This window comes from Bufo gargarizans, chromosome 3, assembly GCF_014858855.1.
Source record: "Bufo gargarizans isolate SCDJY-AF-19 chromosome 3, ASM1485885v1, whole genome shotgun sequence".
Lineage (NCBI taxonomy): Eukaryota > Metazoa > Chordata > Amphibia > Anura > Bufonidae > Bufo > Bufo gargarizans.
The window spans coordinates 101,247,993-101,271,186 of NC_058082.1; the positions used below are offsets into that span (position 1 = coordinate 101,247,993).

Below are 23,194 nucleotides of genomic sequence, written 5' to 3' on the forward strand. Positions count from 1 at the left end.
GAATTAATTGTAGAATCCAGGATTGAGGTTCCTAAATACCCTGCAATCCAGCTATTCTCTGCAGCTTCAGCTTTCTGCTCTTTTCTTTCTACACAGTGTTCAATCTAACATTTATAGAACGCCAAACAGATTTCGTATTGGAATTGGAGAATCAATTGTTTATACCACATGCTGTTAAGACATGAAAAGATTGTTTCTCCGTGAATGCAGGGATCTCTTTATGTGGCTGAGACCTGGCTCTTTCAGAAAATAAGTATCCACTGCAGGGAAAAACCCAAGAACTGATAAGCGCTGGTGTATAGAGCAGCAATATTATTAATTATATTATTCTGAGATATGTAGGGCATTGATAAAACACTGCAACATGTATTAGATATTAAGGATAGATAGATAGATAGATAGATAGATAGATAGATAGATACACTAGATTATAGTTTTTAGATTATAGTTTTCCCCCATCATTCTGTACTCAGTACCCTATAATGTCAAAGTAAACAAAGTGCTCTGTCAGGTTGGATTGGGACCCTTGGTGGACAGCCATTTCCAGGTCTCTCCAGAGATGTTTGATTGGGTTAAACAAGTCAGTCCTCTGGCTGGGCCACTCAAGGACATTTACAGAATTGTCCCTAAGCTACTCCTGTGTTACCTAGGCGATGTGCTTAGGGTCATTGTCTTGTTGGCAGGTAAACCTTTGGCTCTGTCTGAAGTTTAGAGCACTCTGGATCAGGTTTACATTAATAATATCTCTGTACTTTGCTCCATTCAGCTTTCCTTTAATCCTAATCACTGACCCTGTACCAGCCACTGACGTTCAGAGCACTCTGGATATAGTTTTCATTAATATCTCTGTTCTTTGCTCCATTCAGCTTTCCCTCAATCCTAATCAGTCACCCTGTCCCACAGACTGAACATCCCCACAGCATGATGCTGCCACCACCATGCTTGACTGTAGGGATGGTATTGGGCAATTGATGATCAGTGCCTGTTTTCCTCCAGACATGGCGCTTAGAATTGTTGCCACAAAGTTGTTTGACAAAGTCTGAAAGTCCTTTAGGTGCTTTTTTGCAATGTCAGACAGGCTTTTATGTGTCTTTTACATTTTTCTTTCTGGCCACTCTGTCATCTGTTATAGCGATTAAGTTGAATAGTGATGAGTGGCAAGGGCAATATTCGAATTCACAATATTTCGCAAATATTTGGGCGAATATTCATCATATATTCGTGAATTTGCAATTATTTTCTTGATTGCGAAAATCGGCAATGTAATATGCACGTATTGCGTGCGCAATACGGGTGTGGGTCACTGTTGCTACATTTTTCAAGCTGCTAGAAGTTTCCTGAGACTGGAGAAAATGGTTGGCACGGCCGAACATTACAATAGTTTTATATGCAGATAAAAGGCTCCTATATACTCGCGATTGCGCAAATCGGCAATTAATGATGCGCATATTTTGGCGCAATACATGCAACTTCCCATTTTGGCAGGTCTGACTTCATATTACTGATTGGTGCACTAAGTATTGTTGTGAACTTGTGACATCACAGTACTATGTCTGTAACATGTATGTACAGACACCGGAACCTTTCACACTACCTAACACCCTGCACTGGAACCTATCAGCCACACTATATCACGATCTAACCTACACTGACTATTCTCCCACTGACTATCTGTATTATATATTTAAGCTATCTAACTAACTATCTAATGTAATGAAACAGCAAAGCACAGATCACAGCAATGACTCTGCTTTCTCTCCCAGAACTCCATAAAACTACAGAAAATGCCTCCTGGGGAGGTTCTTATATAGTAAGGGGTAGGCAACTGTCCTATTGGTTGCTAAGCTCAGACAAAGACATTGCAGCCTTCTCATTGGCCCACAAGCAATAAGGGAGGTTACTGATGAAAAAAAAAAATCTAGAATATTCGAGAATACGAATATATAGCACTATATTCTAAATGTAAGCGAATTCTCAAAGTGGCGATATTCGCAATTAAAATTTGTGATTCGAATATTCGCGCCCAACTCTAATGTTGATTGGCTTATCTTGTTCTTATTTCGATTTTATTGAAAGACATACTTTGATTATCAGTATTTAAATGGTGTGTGGTAGATTTTTAAAAGAGTCTCAGTAGTAGCAGCACTGTGGACATTTGGTATTTGATACAGATGCATTATTTTTGGTCCCAAATATGTGGGAATTGTCTTTCCTTATGGCCATTTACTAGTATCAGTTTGGTATTACTACAAGAATATAATCTGATTCGCACACATTATTGCCTCCATTCCTGTATTGTTTGTTTTTTGGAGATTTTTTTTGTTATATGTGGTCCCCTGATGAACTGACCCCAGAGAACGGTTCAGAGAAACGCATTGGGACAAAATTTGCATTCCTTTACATTTGGTATGTACTCCTTTCTTTTCCACTGGTGATCAAAACCTGGACGCCAATGGTTTATTTGGGAGCATATATGTATAATGTGCGATTATTTTTGTTGTAACTTTATTATTTTCTGATACTTGCATTGAATTATGACATTACTATTGGACTGTAGTCATATTGGGTCTCTTCTCGGGTGGCGGTATCTATCCCTTGTCAGGGACATATATGGCCTACCAGGAGGTTCCTGACACGGAATCGCCCTTATCGGGGCGGCCATTCTGTTTTGCTAGGCAGGGCCTATAGCTTGATAGGGCAAGTGTGAGGGTGAGGCAATTTTCCTTTCCTTGTCCTGCCTAGCCTGTGTCAGTGACTGACAACCTTCCCTGAATGATTTTGTCTCTGGATGACCCACTGGACTCCTATGCCTAATGAGCAGAGATTTTTAAAGTTATGCAGAATATTTTCCCACAATATTATCAGTCTGCTCAGCTCCTTCTGATCTATAAAATACTACTCACATATACAATAGAGTTGCATGTTCAATGTGACAAGTTCACTTTAACTTATCTGCAGAGCGGATATATGCAAACAGATTACAAAACAGCAAAAACAAATAATAATGCCTCTTTACAGCTCATCAATCCATTGATCTTACAAGTACCTTTGCTCAGCTAGTACAATTTATATTGTTTTAATACACGTAACTCTGTGTATCAGATTTCAGTGAAGTGTCCAGAAAAACAAATGAGCAGACAGAAAAACAATGACAACTTTGACATTTTAAAAGCGATGCAGTGTGTGATTTACGCTGGCTGCAGGCAACAATAATTGGCAGCAGAATCCTTTGTGTTTTGTTCTGTTGTTATGCTGTTGCCTTCGCTTTCTCTGAAAACGTTGGTTTGGTTACTTTATTATTAAAAGTAATGTATAAAAATATCTCACAGCGGGAGTTATTTGAAAATGATAACATTATTCTGCACACTGTGTAAAATAAAAACATTGTCCTATAGCTTTACTGATCATTGATGAGCACTGATGGTCCTACAAGCTTGAAAACTGTATGGTGGACACCTCTTGTAAGCATACATATATAATAAGAGGCACACAAATTTAAGTTAATCAGGCTGACATGATGGCAGGCGAGGTTCGTTGGACTTCATGATAGGCGTTCCGGAGCAACACGTAAGGAAAGCAGGATTCCAGCATGTCTACAGTGAGGAACGAAGACTCCTCTACAATCTGAAATACAAGTAATCACAAAGGTAGTTAGAAGTAACAATATAAAATTCAATGTCTGTAGCATGCTTCTAAAAGCCCTTTTGCACGGTCTGACATAGAAGGTAATTATTGTGAATTATCCATTTGTTCCCAATAATTGCCTGCTCATCAGAGGAGGTGGGAGCTGTCTTGCAGCAATTATCTGCTTTTTATGGAGACGAGTGATCACTATTTCTTTTATTCGTCACCACAGAGAATCGTTGCTTCGGGGCAGAGATCCCTGTTTAGACAGCACAATTTGTTCCCCAAAAATAATGATTTAGGTGACCCTCTCAGCAATCAAGTGCTACTGAATAAGCAAGTTTGACTGATCGGGGTGATCAGAAGCACCTTTACACTGAATTATTATTGGAAACAAGCATTTATAAGAGCACTCCTTCCCAATATTTGCCCAAATCATTGGCATGTGTACGAGGGCCTTAAAAATTATTTTCATGTGTAAGAGGGCCTTAAGAATTATTTTTTGTTTTGTTGAAGAACTGTGAAGACCATAGTTGTATCTTATGTATTTACTGTCATAGCTCACCTGGTCTTCAAAGGGCCTGTCTAACAGACACCACAGCAGTACCTCTTTGTATTGTTATATAGAGGCTCTTATTGTACAGTTTCATCAATGGAAATTATGATCACAGTCAGATATTTTAACCCCTACTGTTTAGCACAGGGTTTCTCAATCAGTGGATTAGGAGCAGCATGTGGCTCTTTTGGCCTCTTACATGTAAATCTTTACCTGTTGATAGAGATTGGTACTGTTGTGTACCAATTACAATGGGATGTTACAGAATTAACAAAACCAAGTTAGAATCATATGACCAACAGTTGGCACCAGGATGAGAACCATACAAACACTGGTAAAGCGGTTGTATTGGATTTTAAAAACATGTCTGCTTTCCGCTTGAAACAGTGCCTGTCCATGGATTTGCAAGAGGTATTGCAGCTCAGCTCCACTAAAGTGGATGAGCTGAGTAGTAATACCACACCTTGGTGCTGGATTTTTATATGGAGCACCGTATATGTACGGAGAGGAATTAAACCTTCTGCAATCTAGCAATCGGGTCCTGGTCTGTCAGTACGTTTATTAACGCTCTCAGGACCTAAACTAGGCAAAACATAGAATAACAGCTTTTCCTGGAGTGCTTCTTTAATTTATTGCTATAATGTTAGTAAGAGGAGAATCTATGTCAGGAGTATCTACAGAAAAGTTTTAAAAATTTGAATTACAAATTTACGGTAAGGATTAAAAATGTTATTGAACTGTAGCATGTATGTGGCTAGGGTTATGACAGTCTGTTGATGTGCTCATGTTAACCCTTTGAGGACCATAAGATTACCGTCATCAATATAAAAATAATTATATTTTTTACCCTTTAAGAATGTATTTGAACAATAAATAAAGTTTTTAAGTTCTTAATCAGATGATACAGGCAATTAAAAACATGGGTCAAATACGTCCCTTGGTCCTCAAAGGGTGCATCCAATATTGAACATGTAAAACCTTACATTAAAGAGACTCTGTCGCCAGGATCAACCCTATTAAACTATTAAACCAGACATACTGCCTAGTAGGGCTCATCATGTTGGAACCAAAGATCTCAAATTTGGCCCATCAGACCAAAGCACAGATTTCCACTGGTCTAATGTCCATTCCTTGTGTTCTTTAGCCCAAACAAGTCTCTTCTGCTTGTTGCCTGTCCTTAGCAGTGGTTTCCTAGCAGATATTCTACCATGAAGGCCTGATTCACACAGTCTCCTCTTAACAGTTGTTCTAGAGATGTGTCTGCTGCTAGAACTCTGTGTGGCACTGACCTGGTCTCTAATCTGAGCTGCTGTTAACCTGCGATTTCTGAGGCTGGTGACTCGGATGAACTTATCCTCCGCAGCAGAGGTGACTCTTGGTCTTCGTTTCCTGGGGCGGTCCGCATGTGAGCCAGTTTCTTTGTAGCGCTTGATGGTTTTTGTGACTGCACTTGGGGACACTTTCAAAGTTTTCCCAATTTTTCGGACGGTAATGATGGCCACTCGTTTTTCTTTACTTAGCTGCTTTTTTCTTGCCATAATACAAATTCTAACAGTCTATTCAGTAGGACTATCAGCTGTGTATCCATCTGATTTCTCCACAACGCAACTGATGGTCCCAACCCCATTTATAAGGCAAGAAATCCCACTTATTAAACCTGACAGGGCACACCTGTGAAGTGAAAACCATTTCAGATGACTACCTCTTGAATCTCATCAGGAGAATGCCAAGAGTGTGCAAAGCAGTAATCAAAGCAAAAGGTGGCTACTTTGAAGAACCTAGAATAAGACACATTTTCAGTTATTTCATACTTTTTTGATAAGTATATAATTCCACATGTGTTAATTCATAGTTTTGATGCCTTCAGTGTGAATCTACAATTTTCATAGTCATGAAAATAAAGAAAACTCTTTGAATGAGAAGGTGTGTCCAAACTTTTGGTCTGTACTGTACATATTACCAGCACAATTGATTATAAAGACCCAGAGCACAGGGGGTGTAACAAAGCAGGATTCCGTCCTGCCTTCTAGTGCTCGAATGTCTCATTTGCATATGAATAAAAACACAGATTTCTCTGCAGCTGTTTATTGTACAGACAAAAGAAAGGTATAGTTTTAATCAACATGATGAGCCCTATCAGGTAGTGTGTCTGGTCTAACCCCTTCTACCCCGGGCCAGTTTTCACCTTCCTGCCCAGGCCATTTTTTGGAAATCTGTCACTTTATGTGGTATAATAACTTTGGAACACTTTTATTTATCCAAGCCATTCTGAGATTGTTTTCCCGTGACACATTGACACTTTTAAACAGAAAGTGATACCTCCTAAAATATTTATTACTTAACATTCCCTATATGTCTTCTTTATGTTTGCATCATTTTGTAAATGTCATTTTATTTCTTGGGGACGTTAGAAGGCTTAGAATTTTAGAAGCAATTCTAAAAAAAAATAAGAAAATTTCCAAAACCCACTTTTTAAGGACCAGTTCAGGTCTGAAGTCGCTTTGTGGGGCCTACATAATAGAAACCCCTCATAAATGACCCCATTGTAGAAACTACACCTCTGAAGTTACTCAAAACTGATTTTACAAACTTTGTTAACACTTTAGGTGTTACACAAGAATTAAAGGAAAATGGAGATTAAATTTATACATTTCAATTTTGGCAGATTTTCCATTTTAATCCATTTTTTATTTATTTATTTATTTTATTTATTCTACACATTGAGGGTTAACAGCCAAACAAACTCAATATTTATTACCCTGATTCTGAGGTTTACAGAAACACCCCACATGTGATCGTAAACTGATGTAAGAGTTGACTTTTTTATTGGTACCATTTTTGGGTACATATGATTATTTGATCATTATTACACTTTATAAGGCAAGCTGGGCTTCCTCACCCGCCGCAAATCCCTTCTATGCCGCGGTCAGCGCTGATCCTGGCATAGAAGTGGTTAATCCACCGGCATCGGCTTGTACAGCGATACCGGCGGATACATTAGGGGCATGGCTACCAGGGACTGCCGGGCCCCTGCAGTGATCAGGCGCGCACCTCTCCGGTGCCCGCCTGATCACCATGACGTAATAGTACGTCAAAATGCGGGAACGCACCTGCCGCCATGAGGTACTATTACGTCATATGTCGGGAAGGGGTTAATAGGGTTGATCCTTGTGACAGAGCCCCTTTAAGTTGTTACAAGCAACCAAAATGTCCTATATACAAAATCTGTTAAAATGAGTGCATATACATTTTTTCCTAGCTTACAGATCACGATGCTGACTCTAAGTAACACATAATAATAAGACAGTTACAGTGCATGGTTTCATACATGTGAATATTGATATGCTTCATGGATTTACAGATATGCCAGTATTGTCTATAATATGAATATACAGTATTCAGTTCCATATAATGAAGGTGATCAAGGTTTGTCACCTTTGCTACTGTACCAGCGTTATGCAGACGCATGGTCCAAACATAAAAAATACTATTCATAAGAATCATAACACATCTATACTCATGAGTTACGACAAATGCAACTCAGGCACTCAGGTCTTCTACATCTGTAAAAATGACCACGCTTGTCATAAAGAAACCACAGTATTTCATTACAATAACGCACTTGACACCTTAGTGTGTTACACACCAATAAGTTGATGGTGTAACATTCTGCAGATAATATAATATCTTTGATCCGTACCACAAGGTTGTAGAAAATATATTAATAGAAAAAAGAAAGAAAATAAGGAGATTGAAAAGCATTGCAGAAGTTTGACATGTGCTGGGAATACTGCGTAATGGAAGTATGGAACAATGATCATTGCTATGTGGACGAGAATGTGCTTAATATATAACCCCTGCTGTGCATTGATGAGAAGTTGCTTGCTATATTTCCCTCTGGACTATGCATAGTCCCCGGTAAATGGGTAATATGAATTATCAGTGTCTACATAGACAAATGAAGCAAAGTTTGGTAAATGCATGTATTGATTTAGACAGCTTTGGTCACTCTCATCCCCACTGTGATAATATAGAGCTGCTAAGGAACTAGCCCAAACTTCATTAAGTCTGTCACAGCGAGTGCACATCAGCGCTCAGTGCAGGAAAACACCCTCATGGAATTAGCTACATAATTGGCTTTGCTGAATAAATCTAACCATGCAAACAGAAAATAGTGAAATTATTTAACTTTATTAGAAATTGTTATTTTTCTTAGATGTTATCAGATTTATTTGTTCTGATAATACATTTGGCTAAGGCAGCTTAGCAATACCTTCCCTTAACTGGAGCTAAATGTGGGTTCATATTTACCTACTGGGGATATATGGCTGCTGTTACCTGCAATATTGCCTAAAGTGATTTCCTATCAATGTGTCTGACTTGCAGCTGCTCAATACACCTCCCTCCATGGAGGTAATGTGGATAGTGAGTCTAGCACACTAGGGGAATTGATGTATTAAAAGTGTCATCCTATGAAGTTTTATTGTAATACACATGCAATGGAAATATAGTTTTTTTTTCTGTACATTACATTTTCCTCTCTGGTAGCGCCCGATGCTGTTTATCCTTGTGGTCTACCTTCTCCTGCATTTAGTGGTGGACTAATATGCTCAGTAGTCAGTACTATGCACTGTTATTTAATCCTGGTTACTGTTGAGCGAAGTAAAGCATTTAAAGCGGAATTCGGTCTGAAGTTTACAAAAACTTCAATTTGCAACAAATACGAATTTTCTCACACCTCATGGTAATGATAATTTCCTAAAATGGAAGCTGCACGTGTTACCATGCGAAATGGAGTGTAGAGTGTAGAAATTAAGAAAATCCCGGGAACGCAAGATCACCCATAATGGCGAGCATATAGTCATCCCCGTCATTTCATAGCCCTATAAAAGCCTGTATGGCCTCCCACATTGTCCTTTGAGCTGAGCATAGGGAGAGACATGTCAAGCGCTCATGTGCTAGGGATAGTGTTGCTGAAAATGATTAATAGAGGAATATTGGAGAGAAAGCGTGCAGGGGAGAGCGTAGGGAGAGTGCAGGTAGAGTGCAGGGACAGTGCAGGTAGAGTGCAGGGACAGCGTAGGTAGAGTGCAGGGAGACTGCTTCAGTTTTATTTATTCCTCCATTTACTTATTCCTACATCAGCTGTAAACTAAGATATTTATTCAATACAAATAAGATGGAACTCTATTATTCCACTGATAGCATGCCAACCAATACCATCCAGTCTGCCCCCCTAAGGGGGGCTAGGTCTTAAAGAGGTATTCCCATGGCGCCTTTTCATACTTACCTGCTGCCAGCGCACCATTCACTTCCTGGATTCTGGCTGGGGACAGGCTTCATCTTGATTGATGTCTTCTCCCGGCCGGGCCACGGGCTGGACTGAATGCGCATGCCTGGCCAGTATAGTAAAGAGCTGGCGTGCGCGTTCGCGGCTCTGTACTATTCTGGCCAGGAAGAAGTCACGATGATGCATGCGCGGTGGCGTGCGCGCTCAGGACAGCGAGCGGCCCGGCCGAGAGAAAAGAAGGAGTCTTCTGCGCAAGTGTAGCCACATGGATTCTGGAGAAGAGCGGTGGCCGTAACCAGGGGAGACTGAATGACAACAATGAGGTAAGTGGGGATGAATTTTCTCCTATAGGGTGGTAATTGGTTAATCAAATATATTTACAAAAATGATCACTGTCAAATGATTAACAGATTTAACAGTGATCATTATGATGGGAATATCCCTTTAACCACTTCAACCCCCCTAGCTAAAACCCCCTTCATGACCAGGCCACTTTTTACACTTCTGCACTACACTACTTTCACCGTTTATCGCTCGGTCATGCAACTTACCACCCAAATGAATTTTACCTCCTTTTCTTCTCACTAATAGAGCTTTCATTTGGTGGTATTTCATTGCTGCTGACATTTTTACTATTTTTTGTTATTAATCGAAATTTAACGATTTTTTTGCAAAAAAATGTCATTTTTCACTTTCAGCTGTAAAATTTTGCAAAAAAAACGACATCCTTATATAAATTTTTCGCTAAATTTATTGTTCTACATGTCTGATAAAAAAAAAATGTTTGCGCAAAAAAAAAATGGTTTGGGTAAAAGTTATAGCGTTTACAAACTATGGTACAAAAATGTGAATTTCCGCTTTTTGAAGCAGCTCTGACTTTCTGAGCACCTGTCATGTTTCCTGAGGTTCTACAATGCCTAGACAGTAGAAAACCCCCACAAATGACCCCATTTCGGAAAGTAGACACCCTAAGGTATTCGCTGATGGGCATAGTGAGTTCATAGAACTTTTTATTTTTTGTCACAAGTTAGCGGAAAATGATGATTTTTATGAAAAAAAATTTTTTTCTTACAAAGTCTCATATTCCACTAACTTGCGACAAAAAATAAAAAATTCTAGGAACTCGCCATGCCCCTCACGGAATACCTTGGGGTGTCTTCTTTCCAAAATGGGGTCACTTGTGGGGTAGTTATACTGCCCTGGCAATTTAGGGGCCCAAATGTGTGAGAAGTACTTTGCAATCAAAATGTGTAAAAAATGGCCTGCGAAATCCGAAAGGTGCACTTTGGAATATGTGCCCCTTTGCCCACCTTGGCTGCAAAAAAGTGTCACACATCTGGTATCGCCGTACTCAGGAGAAGTTGGGGAATGTGTTTTGGGGTGTCATTTTACATATACCCATGCTGGGTGAGAGAAATATCTTGGCAAAAGACAACTTTTCCAATTTTTTTATACAAAGTTGGCATTTGACCAAGATATTTTTCTCACCCAGCATGGGTATATGTAAAATGACACCTCAAAACACATTCCCCAACTTCTCCTGAGTACGGTGAAACCAGATGTGTGACACTTTTTTGCAGCCAAGGTGGGCAAAGGGGCACATATTCCAAAGTGCACCTTTCGGATTTCGCAGGCCATTTTTTACACATTTTGATTGCAAAGTTCTTCTCACACATTTGGGCCCCTAAATTGCCAGGGCAGTATAACTACCCTACATGTGACCCCACTTTGGAAAGAAGACACCCCAAGGTATCCAATGAGGGGCATGGCGAGTTCATAGAAATTATTTTTTTTTGCATAAGTTAGCGGAAATTGATATATATTTTTTTTCTCACAAAGTCTCCCTTTCCGCTAACTTGGGACAAAAATGTGCCCCTCACGGAATACCTTGGGGTGTCTTCTTTCCGAAATGGGGTCACATGTGGGGTATTTATACTGCCCTGGCTTTTTAGGGGCCCTAAAGCGTGAGAAGAAGTCTGGAATATAAATGTCTAAAAATGTTTACGCATTTGGATTCCGTGAGGGGTATGGTGAGTTCATGTGAGATTTCATTTTTTGACACAAGTTAGTGGAATATGAGACTTTGTAAGAAAAAACAAACAAAAAAATATATATATTTCCGCTAACTTGGGCCAAAAAAATGTCTAAATGGAGCCTTACAGGGGGTGATCAATGACAGGGGGTGATCAGGGAGTGTATATGGGTGATCACCCGCCTGTCCTTGATCACCCCTCTGTAAGGCTCCATTCAGACGTCCGCATGTGTTTTGCGGATCCGATCCATGTATCCATGGATCCGTAAAAATCATACGGACGTCTGAATAGAGCCTTACAGGGGGGTGATCAATGACAGGGGGGTGATCAATGACAGGGAAGTGATCAGGGAATCTATATGGGTGATCACCCGCCTGTCATCGATCACCCCCCTGTAAGGCTCCATTCAGACGTCTGTATGATTTTTACGGATACATGGATACATGGATCGGATCCGCAAAACACATGCGGACGTCTGAATGGAGCCTTACAGGGGGGTGATCAATGACAGGGGGTGTTCAGGGAGTGTATATGGGTGATCACCCCCCTGTCATTGATCACCCCCCTGTAAGGCTCCATTCAGACGTCCGTATGATTTTTACGGATCCATGGATACATGGATCGGATCCGCAAAACACATGTGGACGTCTGAATGGAGCCTTACAGGGGGGTGATCATTGACAGGGGGTGATCAGGGAGTGTATATGGGTGATCACCCCCCTGTCATTGATCACCCCCCTGTAAGGCTCCATTCAGATGTCCGCATGTGTTTTGCGGATCCGATCCATGTATACATGGATCCGTAAAAATCATATGGACGTCTGAATGGAGCCTTACAGGGGGGTGATCAATGACAGGGGGGTGATCAATGACAGGGAAGTGATCAGGGAATCTATATGGGTGATCACTCGCCTGTCATTGATCACCCCCCTGTAAGGCTCCATTCAGACGTCCGTATGTGTTTTGCGGATCCGATCCATGTATCCGTGGATCCGTAAAAATCATACGGACGTCTGAACGGAGCCTGACAGGGGGGTGATCAATGACAGGGGGGTGATCAATGACAGGGGGGTGATCATGGAGTTTATATGGGGTGATCATGGGTGATCAGGGGTTCATAAGGGGTTAATAAGTGACGGGGGGGTGTAGTGTGGTGTTTGGTGTGACTTTACTGACCTACCTGTGTCCTCTGGTGGTCGATCCTAACAAAAGGGACCACCAGAGGACCAGGTAGCAGGTATATTATACGCTGTTATCAAAACAGCGTCTAATATACCTGTTAGGGGTTAAAAAAAATCACATCTCCAGCCTGCCAGCGAGCGATCGCCGCTGGCAGGCTGGAGATCCACTCGCTTACCTTCTGTTCCTGTGAGCGTGCGCGCCTGTGTGCGCGCGTTCACAGGAAATCTCGTCTGCGTTAGGCGGTCCGGAGGCGGTTAATGATGACCATCCTTCAAAGTCTCTAAGACCTAGAAAAGTCATTAAGATGCAGAGAGAGGAGGAGCTGGATGTTCCTGAAGACATATTGTCATTGATGTTAGATGATATGGAAAAGGAGGAAAAGCAGATGTCAGAAGAAGGGTTCCCACCTGTAGGGCAGGAGAGCGATGGGGGTTGGAGAAGTGGGTACAGCTCCTGTTTAAAGGTGCATTAAAGGTTCCATGCGGCCATTAACAATGAAGACCGACTGTACAGTAAGGTCTTCATCATTAAATGAAAGGCAGCTGCGGGCTATTTGGCTGTGCGGTTCGTCACCGCAGCATGGTCGCAACCCACGCACAGCGCGTCCTCCATGTGGTCGTACACTAAGGAAGAGTGGCCTGGGTATACCTGATTTATAGTGATTCGAGACAAATTAATTTGTTACAAATGGAATTTCTTGTGAATTTTCGGTGAAGCTGCCGAAACTAATTTTTAAAAACATCACTCATCTCTAATCCTGGTATGACAAAAAGGCTGTCAATCGTGTATTTTGTACATATTATAAAAGCAGCTTTTGCAGCTTCTATGGTGCTTTTTTAGATTAGGCCCTTAGCAGAGCTTTTTCTTTGTCAAGAGTGGCGTGACCCTCATGATGTACCCTCAGCAAGGACACGGCAACATTTGCAAGTAAGTAGAGCAAAACCAGCATGAGTTGTGTTGCAATTCACTATTACAATTTACAAGAGGATGGGAGAGATGGGTAAAATTGATGTTTAGTAGCATTAACTAGAAAAGGAGCTCTTTATTGACTTTTGGTGGGCCTAACTTTCCTCCATGTACATCACATAGAGAGGTTATACATATTAGATGTACAAAATATTGTTCACAGTTAGTGAGGAATAAAAAAGTATTTAGGGCTTTAAATGGTCACAAACTTAAATCAGTAGTACAGGTGAATATAAAAAACATTGCAATATATCTTATCAGAGAAAAGGGAGATGTTGCTACAAGGGAGATGTCATGCAGTTAAACACTGAAGAGGATGCGGCATGTTCATGAAAGCAACGACCCATTAAAACAGCTGATCAGTGGGGATGATGGGAGTTGGACCCCCACTAATCTGATATTGATGACATGTTCTAAAAATTTGATTTACAGCGAATTACGTAATAAAAACAGCTATTTCCTAGCTGCTGAGAGGCCTTATAGTGGTGTAGAACACTGTGCCTTGTAGTAACACGCATAGGGAGTCTGCTTTGATAGTGAAATAATACTGTGAGTCAGTATGACATGCAGATAACAGGGGTTGCTCTTAGAATCACTGCACACTTCACTTATTTGGGCAGTCATGGGGCCAAAGATGACCAAATACCCTCAAGTATGAACTCAGCCTTACAGGTCCATGTTAGCGCTAAGAAGAATCACACTCCTTTTACACCGTTGCCAGCTGAATAGTAGAGCCCCCCTGACATAGTGGAGACAGTGTCAGTAGTAAGTTTGTGTTGACATCACTGATTAATTTGCCCTTCCTCTGATCCTTTAGAACAATAACCCACAAAAAATGGATCCTGTCTGTGGAGCATACGCTTTTACTTGGTCAGCATTTGCTTAATAATCCATCAGCATTGCTAAAGCAAAAAAAAAAACAGGAGTGGATGTAAAACAGAAGTGAATAGAATATTTGCATGTCTTCTGTGTTTTGTACCTTCTCCTGCTTTTGGCTACCAAATCATAAGCCAATTCTGATGGGACCATACAGGCCTTACAGCTGCTACACAGACAAGATCCATTGTGCATCTAATTTTTCCTTCCTTCTGACAGATCAGAAGAAAGGTCAAATAAATAATGATGTCAGCCAGGCCGAAAGCCAAAAAAGTGGACCAGTCATGAAGTGGGGAGGATGGGAACAGCATGAGAAGTCCACAGAATGGACCTATGACATAGTGGTGAGGTGGAAGCAGCATGCGGAGACCAAAGAGTGGCAAGGTGACATAGTGTGGTTATGGTAGCAGCAGAAGGAGACCACAGAGTGGCAAGGTGACATAGTGTGGAGATGGCAGCAGCAGGAGGAGGCAACAGAGTGGCAAGGTGACTTAGTGTGGATATGGCAGCAGCATGAGGACACCACAGAGTGGCAAGGTGACATAATGTGGAGATGGCAGCAGCAGGAGGAGACCACAGAGTGGCAAGGTGACATAGTGTGGTAATGGCAGCAGCAGAAGGAGACCACAGAGTGGCAAGGTGACATAGTGTGGAGATGGCAGCAGCAGGAGGAGGCAACATAGTGGCAAGGTGACATAGTATGGATATAGCAGCAGCAGGAGGAGACCACAGAGTGGCAAGGTGACATAGTGTGACTATAACAGCAGCAGGAGGAGACCACAGAGTGCCAGGGTGACATAATGTGGAGATGGCAGCAGCATGAGGACACCACTGAGTGGCAAGGTGACCTAATGTGGAGATGGCAGCAGCAGGAGGAGACAACAGAGTCGCAAGGTAGCATAATGTAGAGATGGCAGCAGCATGAGGACACCACAGACTGGTAAGGTGGCATAGTGTGCATATGGAAGCAGCAGCAAAAATACACCACAGAGAGGCAAGGTGATATAGTGTGGATATGGCAGCAGCAGGAGGAGACCACAGAGTGGCAAGGTGACATAGTGTGGAAGATGGCAGCAGCATGAGGACACCACAGAGTGGCAAGGTGACATAGTGTGGAGATGGCAGCAGCAGGAGGATACCACAGAGTGGCAAGGTGACATAGTGTGGAGATGGCAGCAGCAGAAGGAGACCACAGAGTGACAAGGTGACATAGTTTGGAGATGGCAGCAGCAGGAGGAGGCAACAGAGTGGCAAGGTGACATAATGTGGAGATGGCAGCAGCAGGAGGAGGCAACAGAGTGGCAAGGTATTTTAGTGTGGATATGGCAGCAGCATGGGGACACCACAAAGTGGCAAGGTGACATAGTGTGGATATGGCAGCAGCAGAAGAAGACCACAGAGTGGCAAGGTGACATAGTGTGGAGATGGCAGCAGCAGGAGGAGGCAACAGAGTGGCAAGGTGACATAGTGTGGATATGGCAGCAGCAGGAGGAGACCACAGAGTGGCAAGGTGACATAGTGTGGATATAACAGCAGCAGGAGGAGACCACAGAGTGCCAAGGTGACATAATATGGAGATGGCAGCAGAATGAGGACACCACAGAGTGGCAAGGTGACATAGTGTGGGGATGGCAGCAGGATGAGGACACCACAGAGTGGCAAGGTGACATAGCGTGCAGATGGAAGCAGCAGCATGAGGACACCACAGAGTGGCAAGGTGACATAGTGTGGAGATGGCAGCAGCAGGAGGAGACAACAGAGTGGTAAGATGACAGTGTGGAGATGGCAGCAGCACCAGCATCAGGATACCACAGAGTAGAAAGGTGACATAGTGTGGATATGGCTGCAGCATGTGGATATGGCAGCAGCAGGAGGAGACCACAGAGTGGCAAGGTGACATAGTGTGGATATGGCAGCAGCAGGAGGAGGATAACACAGAGTGGCAATGTGACATAATGTGGATATGGCAGCAGCAGGAGTATACCACAGAGTGGCAAGGTGACATAGTGCGGAGATGGCAGCAGCAGCAGAAGGATACCACAGAGTGGCAAGGTGACTTAGTGTGGATATGGCAGCAGCAGGAGGACACCACAGAGTGGCAAGGTGACAGAGTCTGGAGATGACAGCAGCAGCTGCATCAGGAGACCACAAAGTGACCCGGCAACACAGTGGAGCGGTGGGTGGCAATACTAGTAGGTGGGTGAAATAAGGAGCAGTTGGCATCAGATGTGTGGCATCAGGCGGGTTGCAGCATCAAAGTGGTAGCTGAAGCAGGTAATAAGAATAAACCGGTCTCTTGTATCAAAGTGTTTGTGTGGCACCATGGATAATCTAGTCTGATGCATCAGGAATTGGTGGCTGGAAATTATGGCTGATCCACGTCTGATTAATCTTGACAACGGTCAGTCTCTCCACATTTTGGGTAGACAGGTGAGTTCTCCTTGGGGTAACTATGGCCCCCGCCGCACTAAACACCCGCTCTGATGCCACACTACTGGCCGGGCAGGACAGCTTTCCAGGGCAAACTCTGCTAATTGCGGCCACAAATCCAGTCTGGCTACCCAGTAGTCCAGCGGATCTTCAATGTGGGGTGGCAGGGTGCTGTCCAAGTATGCCACCACCCGCTGGTTCAAGTCCTACTTCAGGTCTACCTGCTGCTGCTGCTGGTGAGTAGTTTCTTCACTATGGGGGTGAAGAAAGGTACTCATCAGCGACTGTAGTCTCAGGCTGCTGCTGATTGAGCTGGTACTGCTCCTGCCACCCCACCCCTCTCCATAAACATAGAAACATAGAATGTGTCGGCAGATAAGAATCATTTGGCCTAACTAGTCTGCCCAATATACTGAATACTATGAATAGCCCTTGGCCCTATCTTATATGAAGGATGGCCTTATGCCTATCCCATGCATGCTTAAACTCCTTCACTGTATTTGCAGCTACCACTTCTGCAGGAAGGCTATTCCATGCATCCACTACTCTCTCAGTAAAGTAATACTTCCTGATATTACTTTTAAACCCTTGCCACTCTAATTTAAAACTATGTCCTCTTGTAGCAGTTATTCTTCTTTTAAATATTCTCTCCTCTTTTACCTATATTGATTCCCTTTATATATCCCCTCTGTCTCGTCTTTCTTCCAAGCTATACATGTTAAGGCTCTATAATCTTTCCTGGTAAGTTTTATCCTGCAATCCATGTACTTCTCTGAACTCAATCCAAAGTATCAATATCCTTCTGGAGATATAGTCTCCAGTACTGCGCACAATACTCCGAATGAGGTCTCACTAGTGCTCTGTAGAGCGGCATGAGCACCTCCCTCTTTCTACTGATAATGCCTCTCCCTATACACCCAAGCATTCTGCTCACATTTCCTGCTGCTCTATGACATTGTCTGCCTACCTTTGAGTCTTCTGAAATAATGACCCCTAAATCCCTCTCCTCAGATACTGAGGTTAGGACTGTATCACAGATTTTATATTCTGCTCTTGGGTTTTTACGCCCCAGGTGCATTATCTTGCACTTATCAACATAAAATTTTAGTTGCCAGATTTTTGACCATTTCTCTAGTTAAGCCATGGCAGTGGAACATGAGCACAGAGGGCCCCCCGGTCAGACCTGCGAGAGTATGGACGATGGCGCAGATACTGTAGGAAGCGGCCAACTGAATACGTAGGATTTCTCTGTAGTAGTTCAGTTTGTACTGCCTTTTGGTGGGTTTAAAAAAGGCCCCCATTCTGGACCAGTAGCGAGGGTCCAACAAGGTGTAGAGTCAGAAGTAATCCCTCTGCCGAATGGTGACAATTCGGCTGGTGCTACGCAAACAAGTGAGCATGCATCGTGCTATTTGTGCAAGTGACTCGGGGTGACTCCCTGCCTCCATCTCCACTGCATACTGCCATGGTGTGTCTGGTTCTTCTGTCTCGTCTTCCTCATCGCCCTGTAGCTCCTCTGGCTGCTCCTGCTCTTCCTGTCATGTCAGCTGAGTAGAAAAACTACCCATTTGGCTACATATTGCTTGTGCTCCAATGTCCTTCTCCCCCTCCTCTTCCAGTTCAGCCCTTACAGGGCTTATGTGGCCATGAGATCAAGGTGCCACATCTCCTATCCCCTGACTAGCCATTGTTACCAGTATCTGTTCCAGGACATGAAGCAGTGTAATGACGTTGTTCATCCTGTAGTTCTGGCGACTGACAAATAACGTGGCATCCTCAAAGGGCCTGAGCAAATGGCAGGTGTCACACATGAGATGCAACTGGCTGACATCAAAGTTACACAGTGAAGTACTCCTACAAGAAATCGTTGGTGGCCTTTCTATGTTAGTATAGTCGGTCCAACATATGGAGGGTGGAATTCCAACAGGTAGAACCTTTGCATATCAGCCTATGTTGGTGGATGTCGTTCTGCCGCTGCAGCTCAAGGAGGGTGTGCTTTGCGGTATATGAGTGGCTGAAGTGCATGGAAAGTTTCCTGCCCATTTTTAGGATGTCTTGCAGATGGATGGAAGACTTCAGGAACCGCTTGACAACCAGATTGAACACGTGTGCCATGCAGGGCGCATGACTCAGCCTTCCTTGATGCAGCGCCGACACCATGTTCTTTCCGTTGTCGGTCAACATGGTTCCGATTGTGAGTTGTCGCGGAGAAAGCTAGGATTCGATTTCTTGATGCATCACACAAAGCAGTTCCTCCCCTGTTTGACTCCGTTCGCCAAGGCAAACCAGGTGCAGAACAGTGTGACACCGTCGAGCCCTGCACATGTGGTATGCTGGAGGGGCACTGTAACTTGTCCCTGCAGTGGAGGCTAAAGACATGGTGGAAGATGGGAAGGCAGAGGCAGACATTGTCGCAGGACCAACGGCGTGACGTGGAGGCGGAAGCGGCGTGACCTGTCCAAGTTGCTGGTGTGGCTGTGCAGGAATCACATTTACCCAGTGGGCGGTAAAGGAAATGCATTGTCCCTGACCGTAGTTACAGCTCCCCAGTCGGAGCTGGCGTGCACTTTGGCAGACACAGACAGGCTCAAGGACTGTCCCACCTTCTGTTCTACATGTGTGTGCAGGGCTGGTACTGCCTTTTTCGCAAAGAAATGACGGCTTGGGACTCTTCACCTCGGCTCGGCACAAGCCATCAGTTCTCTGAAAGGTGCAGAGTCCACCACTTGGAAATGGAGGGACTGAAGCACCAGCAACTTGGACAGGAGCACGTTCAGCTTCTGCGCCGTTAGATGCGTGCACGCATACTGTTGTCTCTTGGCAATCACTTCGGTGATCGATTGCTGATGGAATGACTGACGAGAAGTATGGGCAGGAGCATCTGGACCAGCAGAGGATGGGATTGACAGACAGCTCTGTCCAGCTGGGTTGCTGGTCAAGACACGACCGCTAGATGACACCGCGAGCTCAGGCATCTCTCGCTACAACTACTGCTGCCACCACCCCTTACTCTGCTGTGACCTCTGCTTGTGCCAGAAACATTCAGGCCTATGCCACTCCTCTGTGCATGGCCTGGCACTTCTCTGCATAGTTGTATCTGAAATAAACCAATGAAATGGAAATTAAAATACCCCTAAAAGCAACTTTTTGTACTGAAATAGGCCACTAAAACGCTTTCACCACAGTTAACAGCGGAAATGCACTGAGAACATATTTTTCTTGATGTACTAAAATATGACCCTATCCACTTTGACCAGAAAAAAAGTAAAGATTGAAGTGCATATATATATATTTCTTGAAGTACTGAAATACGCCCCTAAAAGCTTTCACCAAAAATCACTACAGCAGTACAATGAGAATATATATTTCTTGTTGGACTGAATTAGGCCACTATACGCTTTGCAGTCACAGACTACCACCCCTAAAACATAGCATTTACTATATATCATTAAAATAAAAAATAACCCTAGTGATAACATAAAGACAACAATGAAAGAAAAAAAATGATGATTTAAATTAGTCAATCCTCTACACTTAGGGACACGGATAGGCAGGTGCAGGCCAAATATAATATCCTATGGGCTCTGACCCTCAAACTGGCCCTGACTCTATAATGCCCTGCATAAGAACGGAATGGCCGCCCTGATAGGGGCGATCCCGTATCAGGAACCTCCTGAACGTCCTAGGATGGCCCTGAATAGAGAAAAAGTTAGCAGCTAGTATATGCTAACTGAAAACATTTCACTACCACGATTAGTAGCTCAATATACTCTCAAAAGTAAAAATAAAGAATATACACAGAAAATAATAAATTGATGAAATAAATAAAAGAGTCAAAGTTTGTATATCACTACTGTAATCCGATCCTGATTATAGATAGCTGTAAAATTGATATTATAGCAAAACATGCCGTGTTAGTTTATCACGTCATCATCCCGACGCGTTTCACCCATACATAGTTGTCTCATCAGGGACCCTTTGGGTAGATACCTGACCTGGCCATATTTCAGCTTAAGGACCAGGCCATTTTTAGCAAACCAGTGTCACTTTATGTGTGAATAACTTTAAAACGCTTTTACTTATCCAGGCCATTCTGAGATTTTGCCATTTTATTTTTTGGTGACGTTACAAGGCTTAGACGTTTAGAAGCAAATCTTGAAATTTTTCCGAAAATTTCTAAAACCTACTTTTTCAGGACCAGTTCAGGTCTGAAGTTTCTGAGGCTTACATAATAGAAACCACCCAAAAATGACCACATTTTACAAACTACACCCCTCAAGGTATTCAAAACTGATTTTACAAACTTTGTTAACCCTTAAGGCGTTCCACAAGAATTCATGGAAAATAGAGATAAAATTTCAAAATTTCACTTTTTGGGCAGATTTTCCATTTAAATCAATTTTTTTCAGTTACAAAGCAAAGGTTAACAGCAAAATAAAACAAAATATTTATGGCCCTGATTCTGTAGTTTACAGAAACACCCCATATGTGGTCGTTAACTGCTGTACGGGCACACGGCAGGGCGCAGAAAGAAAGGAATGCCAAATGAAGAAAACATAATTGTGACCAAACAATTACATTTTTGTTTCATCTGATTATTACACAGAAGACCAGAAGTCTTCTTCCTTGTCCAGATGAGCTTTTGCAAAGGCCAAGCAAGCTTTTGTGTGCCTTATCTGGAGAAGTGGCGTCCTCCTTGGTCTGCATTGTGCAGTGTCCGTTGGATTGTCTGCCTTGAGACATTGCCACCAGCAGAGCCAAGATTCACCAGGATTCACATCTCTAACTATCCTCCTAGCCAGCACAGGTGTCACTTTTGGCTTCCGACCACATCCTCTGAGATTTTCACAGTGCGGAACAGCTTGTATTTTTTGCTTAATTGTAAATGATAAATTTTATACAATAATGCCTCTTGTACATCGTCTTATTATCTTTTGGGAGACACCTATGTCATTTCCCATAAAAAAATTACTTGCTGGTTTAATAAAAGTAACTTTAAGTCAAAATTTGCCAGGTGTATGAATAATTACGGGCAGCACTGTACTAGCTGTTAGCTATTAGACTATTCAGGGCCATCCTAGGGCGCTCAGGAGGTTCCTGATACGGGATTGCCCCTATCGGGGTGGCCATTCTGTTCTTAAGCAGGGCATTATAGAGTCAGGGCCAGTTTAAGGGTCAGAGCCCATAGGATATTATATTTGGCCTGCACCTGCCTATCCGTGTCCCTAAGTGCAGAGGATTGACTCATTTAAATCATCTTTTTTTTTTTCTTTCATTGTTTTCTTTATGTTATCACTAGGGTTATTTGTTTATTTTATTTTAATGATATATAATAAAGGCTATGTTTTAGGGGGTGGTAGTCTGTGACTGCTGATAATTATATATACCACCTGTCATAATATTATACCAACAGACGGGTTTCTGTCTGATCTGTGAGTCCTACTATACGCTTTGACCAGAAAAAATTAAAGAGTGAAGTGCTTATATATATTTCTTGCAGTACTGAAATATGCCACTATACACTTTCACCAGAAATAACTGCAGAAGTGACCTGACAATATATATTTCATGTTGGACTGAAATAGGCCACTAATGCTTTAACCAGAAAACAATTAAATAGTGAAGCTCATTTATATTTTTCTGGTAGTACTGAAATATGCCCCTATATGCTTTCACCAGAAGAAATGCAGTGTGTATATACTGTATTTGTCTTTTTTTTTTTACAGAAAAACGTCCCTGTATGCTTTCAACAGAAATAACTGCAAAATTGCAGCGCGTATATATTTTTCTTTTTTTAATGAAATACGCCCCTATACGCTTTGACCAGAAATAACTGCAACAGTACAGTGCGTATATATTTGTCGTTTTTTACAGAAATACACCCCTATACCCTTTAATTGAATTAACTGCAACAGTGTAGTGCATAAATATTTTTCATTTTTTTACTGAAATACGCCCCTATACGCTTTCACCAGAAATCACTGCAGCAGAGCACTGAGAATATATATTTTTTTGTTGGACTGAATTAGGCCACTATACGCTTTGACCAGAAAAATATTAGAGAGCAAAGTACTTATATATATTTTTTGCAGTACTGAATTACGCCACAATACCCTTTTACCTGAAATAACTGCAACAGTGCAGTGCATATATTTTTGTCTTTTTTTACTAAAATATGCCCCTATACGTTTTCAACAGAAATAACTGCAACAGTACAGTGTGTATATATTTTTCTTA

General features: G+C 42.4%; 1 protein-coding gene across 1 annotated transcript in view; it reads right to left on the reverse strand.

The window, feature by feature from the left end:
* Window positions 1-2,916: 2,916 nt before the first annotated feature.
* The window catches only part of NCKAP1L (NCK associated protein 1 like), a 344,253-nt gene continuing 323,975 nt past the window's right edge, over window positions 2,917-23,194 (reverse strand). The window contains exon 31 of the mRNA XM_044285109.1: window positions 2,917-3,624. Within this exon, the coding sequence (XP_044141044.1) occupies window positions 3,505-3,624 (120 nt within the window). The 3' untranslated portion in view covers window positions 2,917-3,504. The remainder of the gene's footprint in view (window positions 3,625-23,194) is intronic.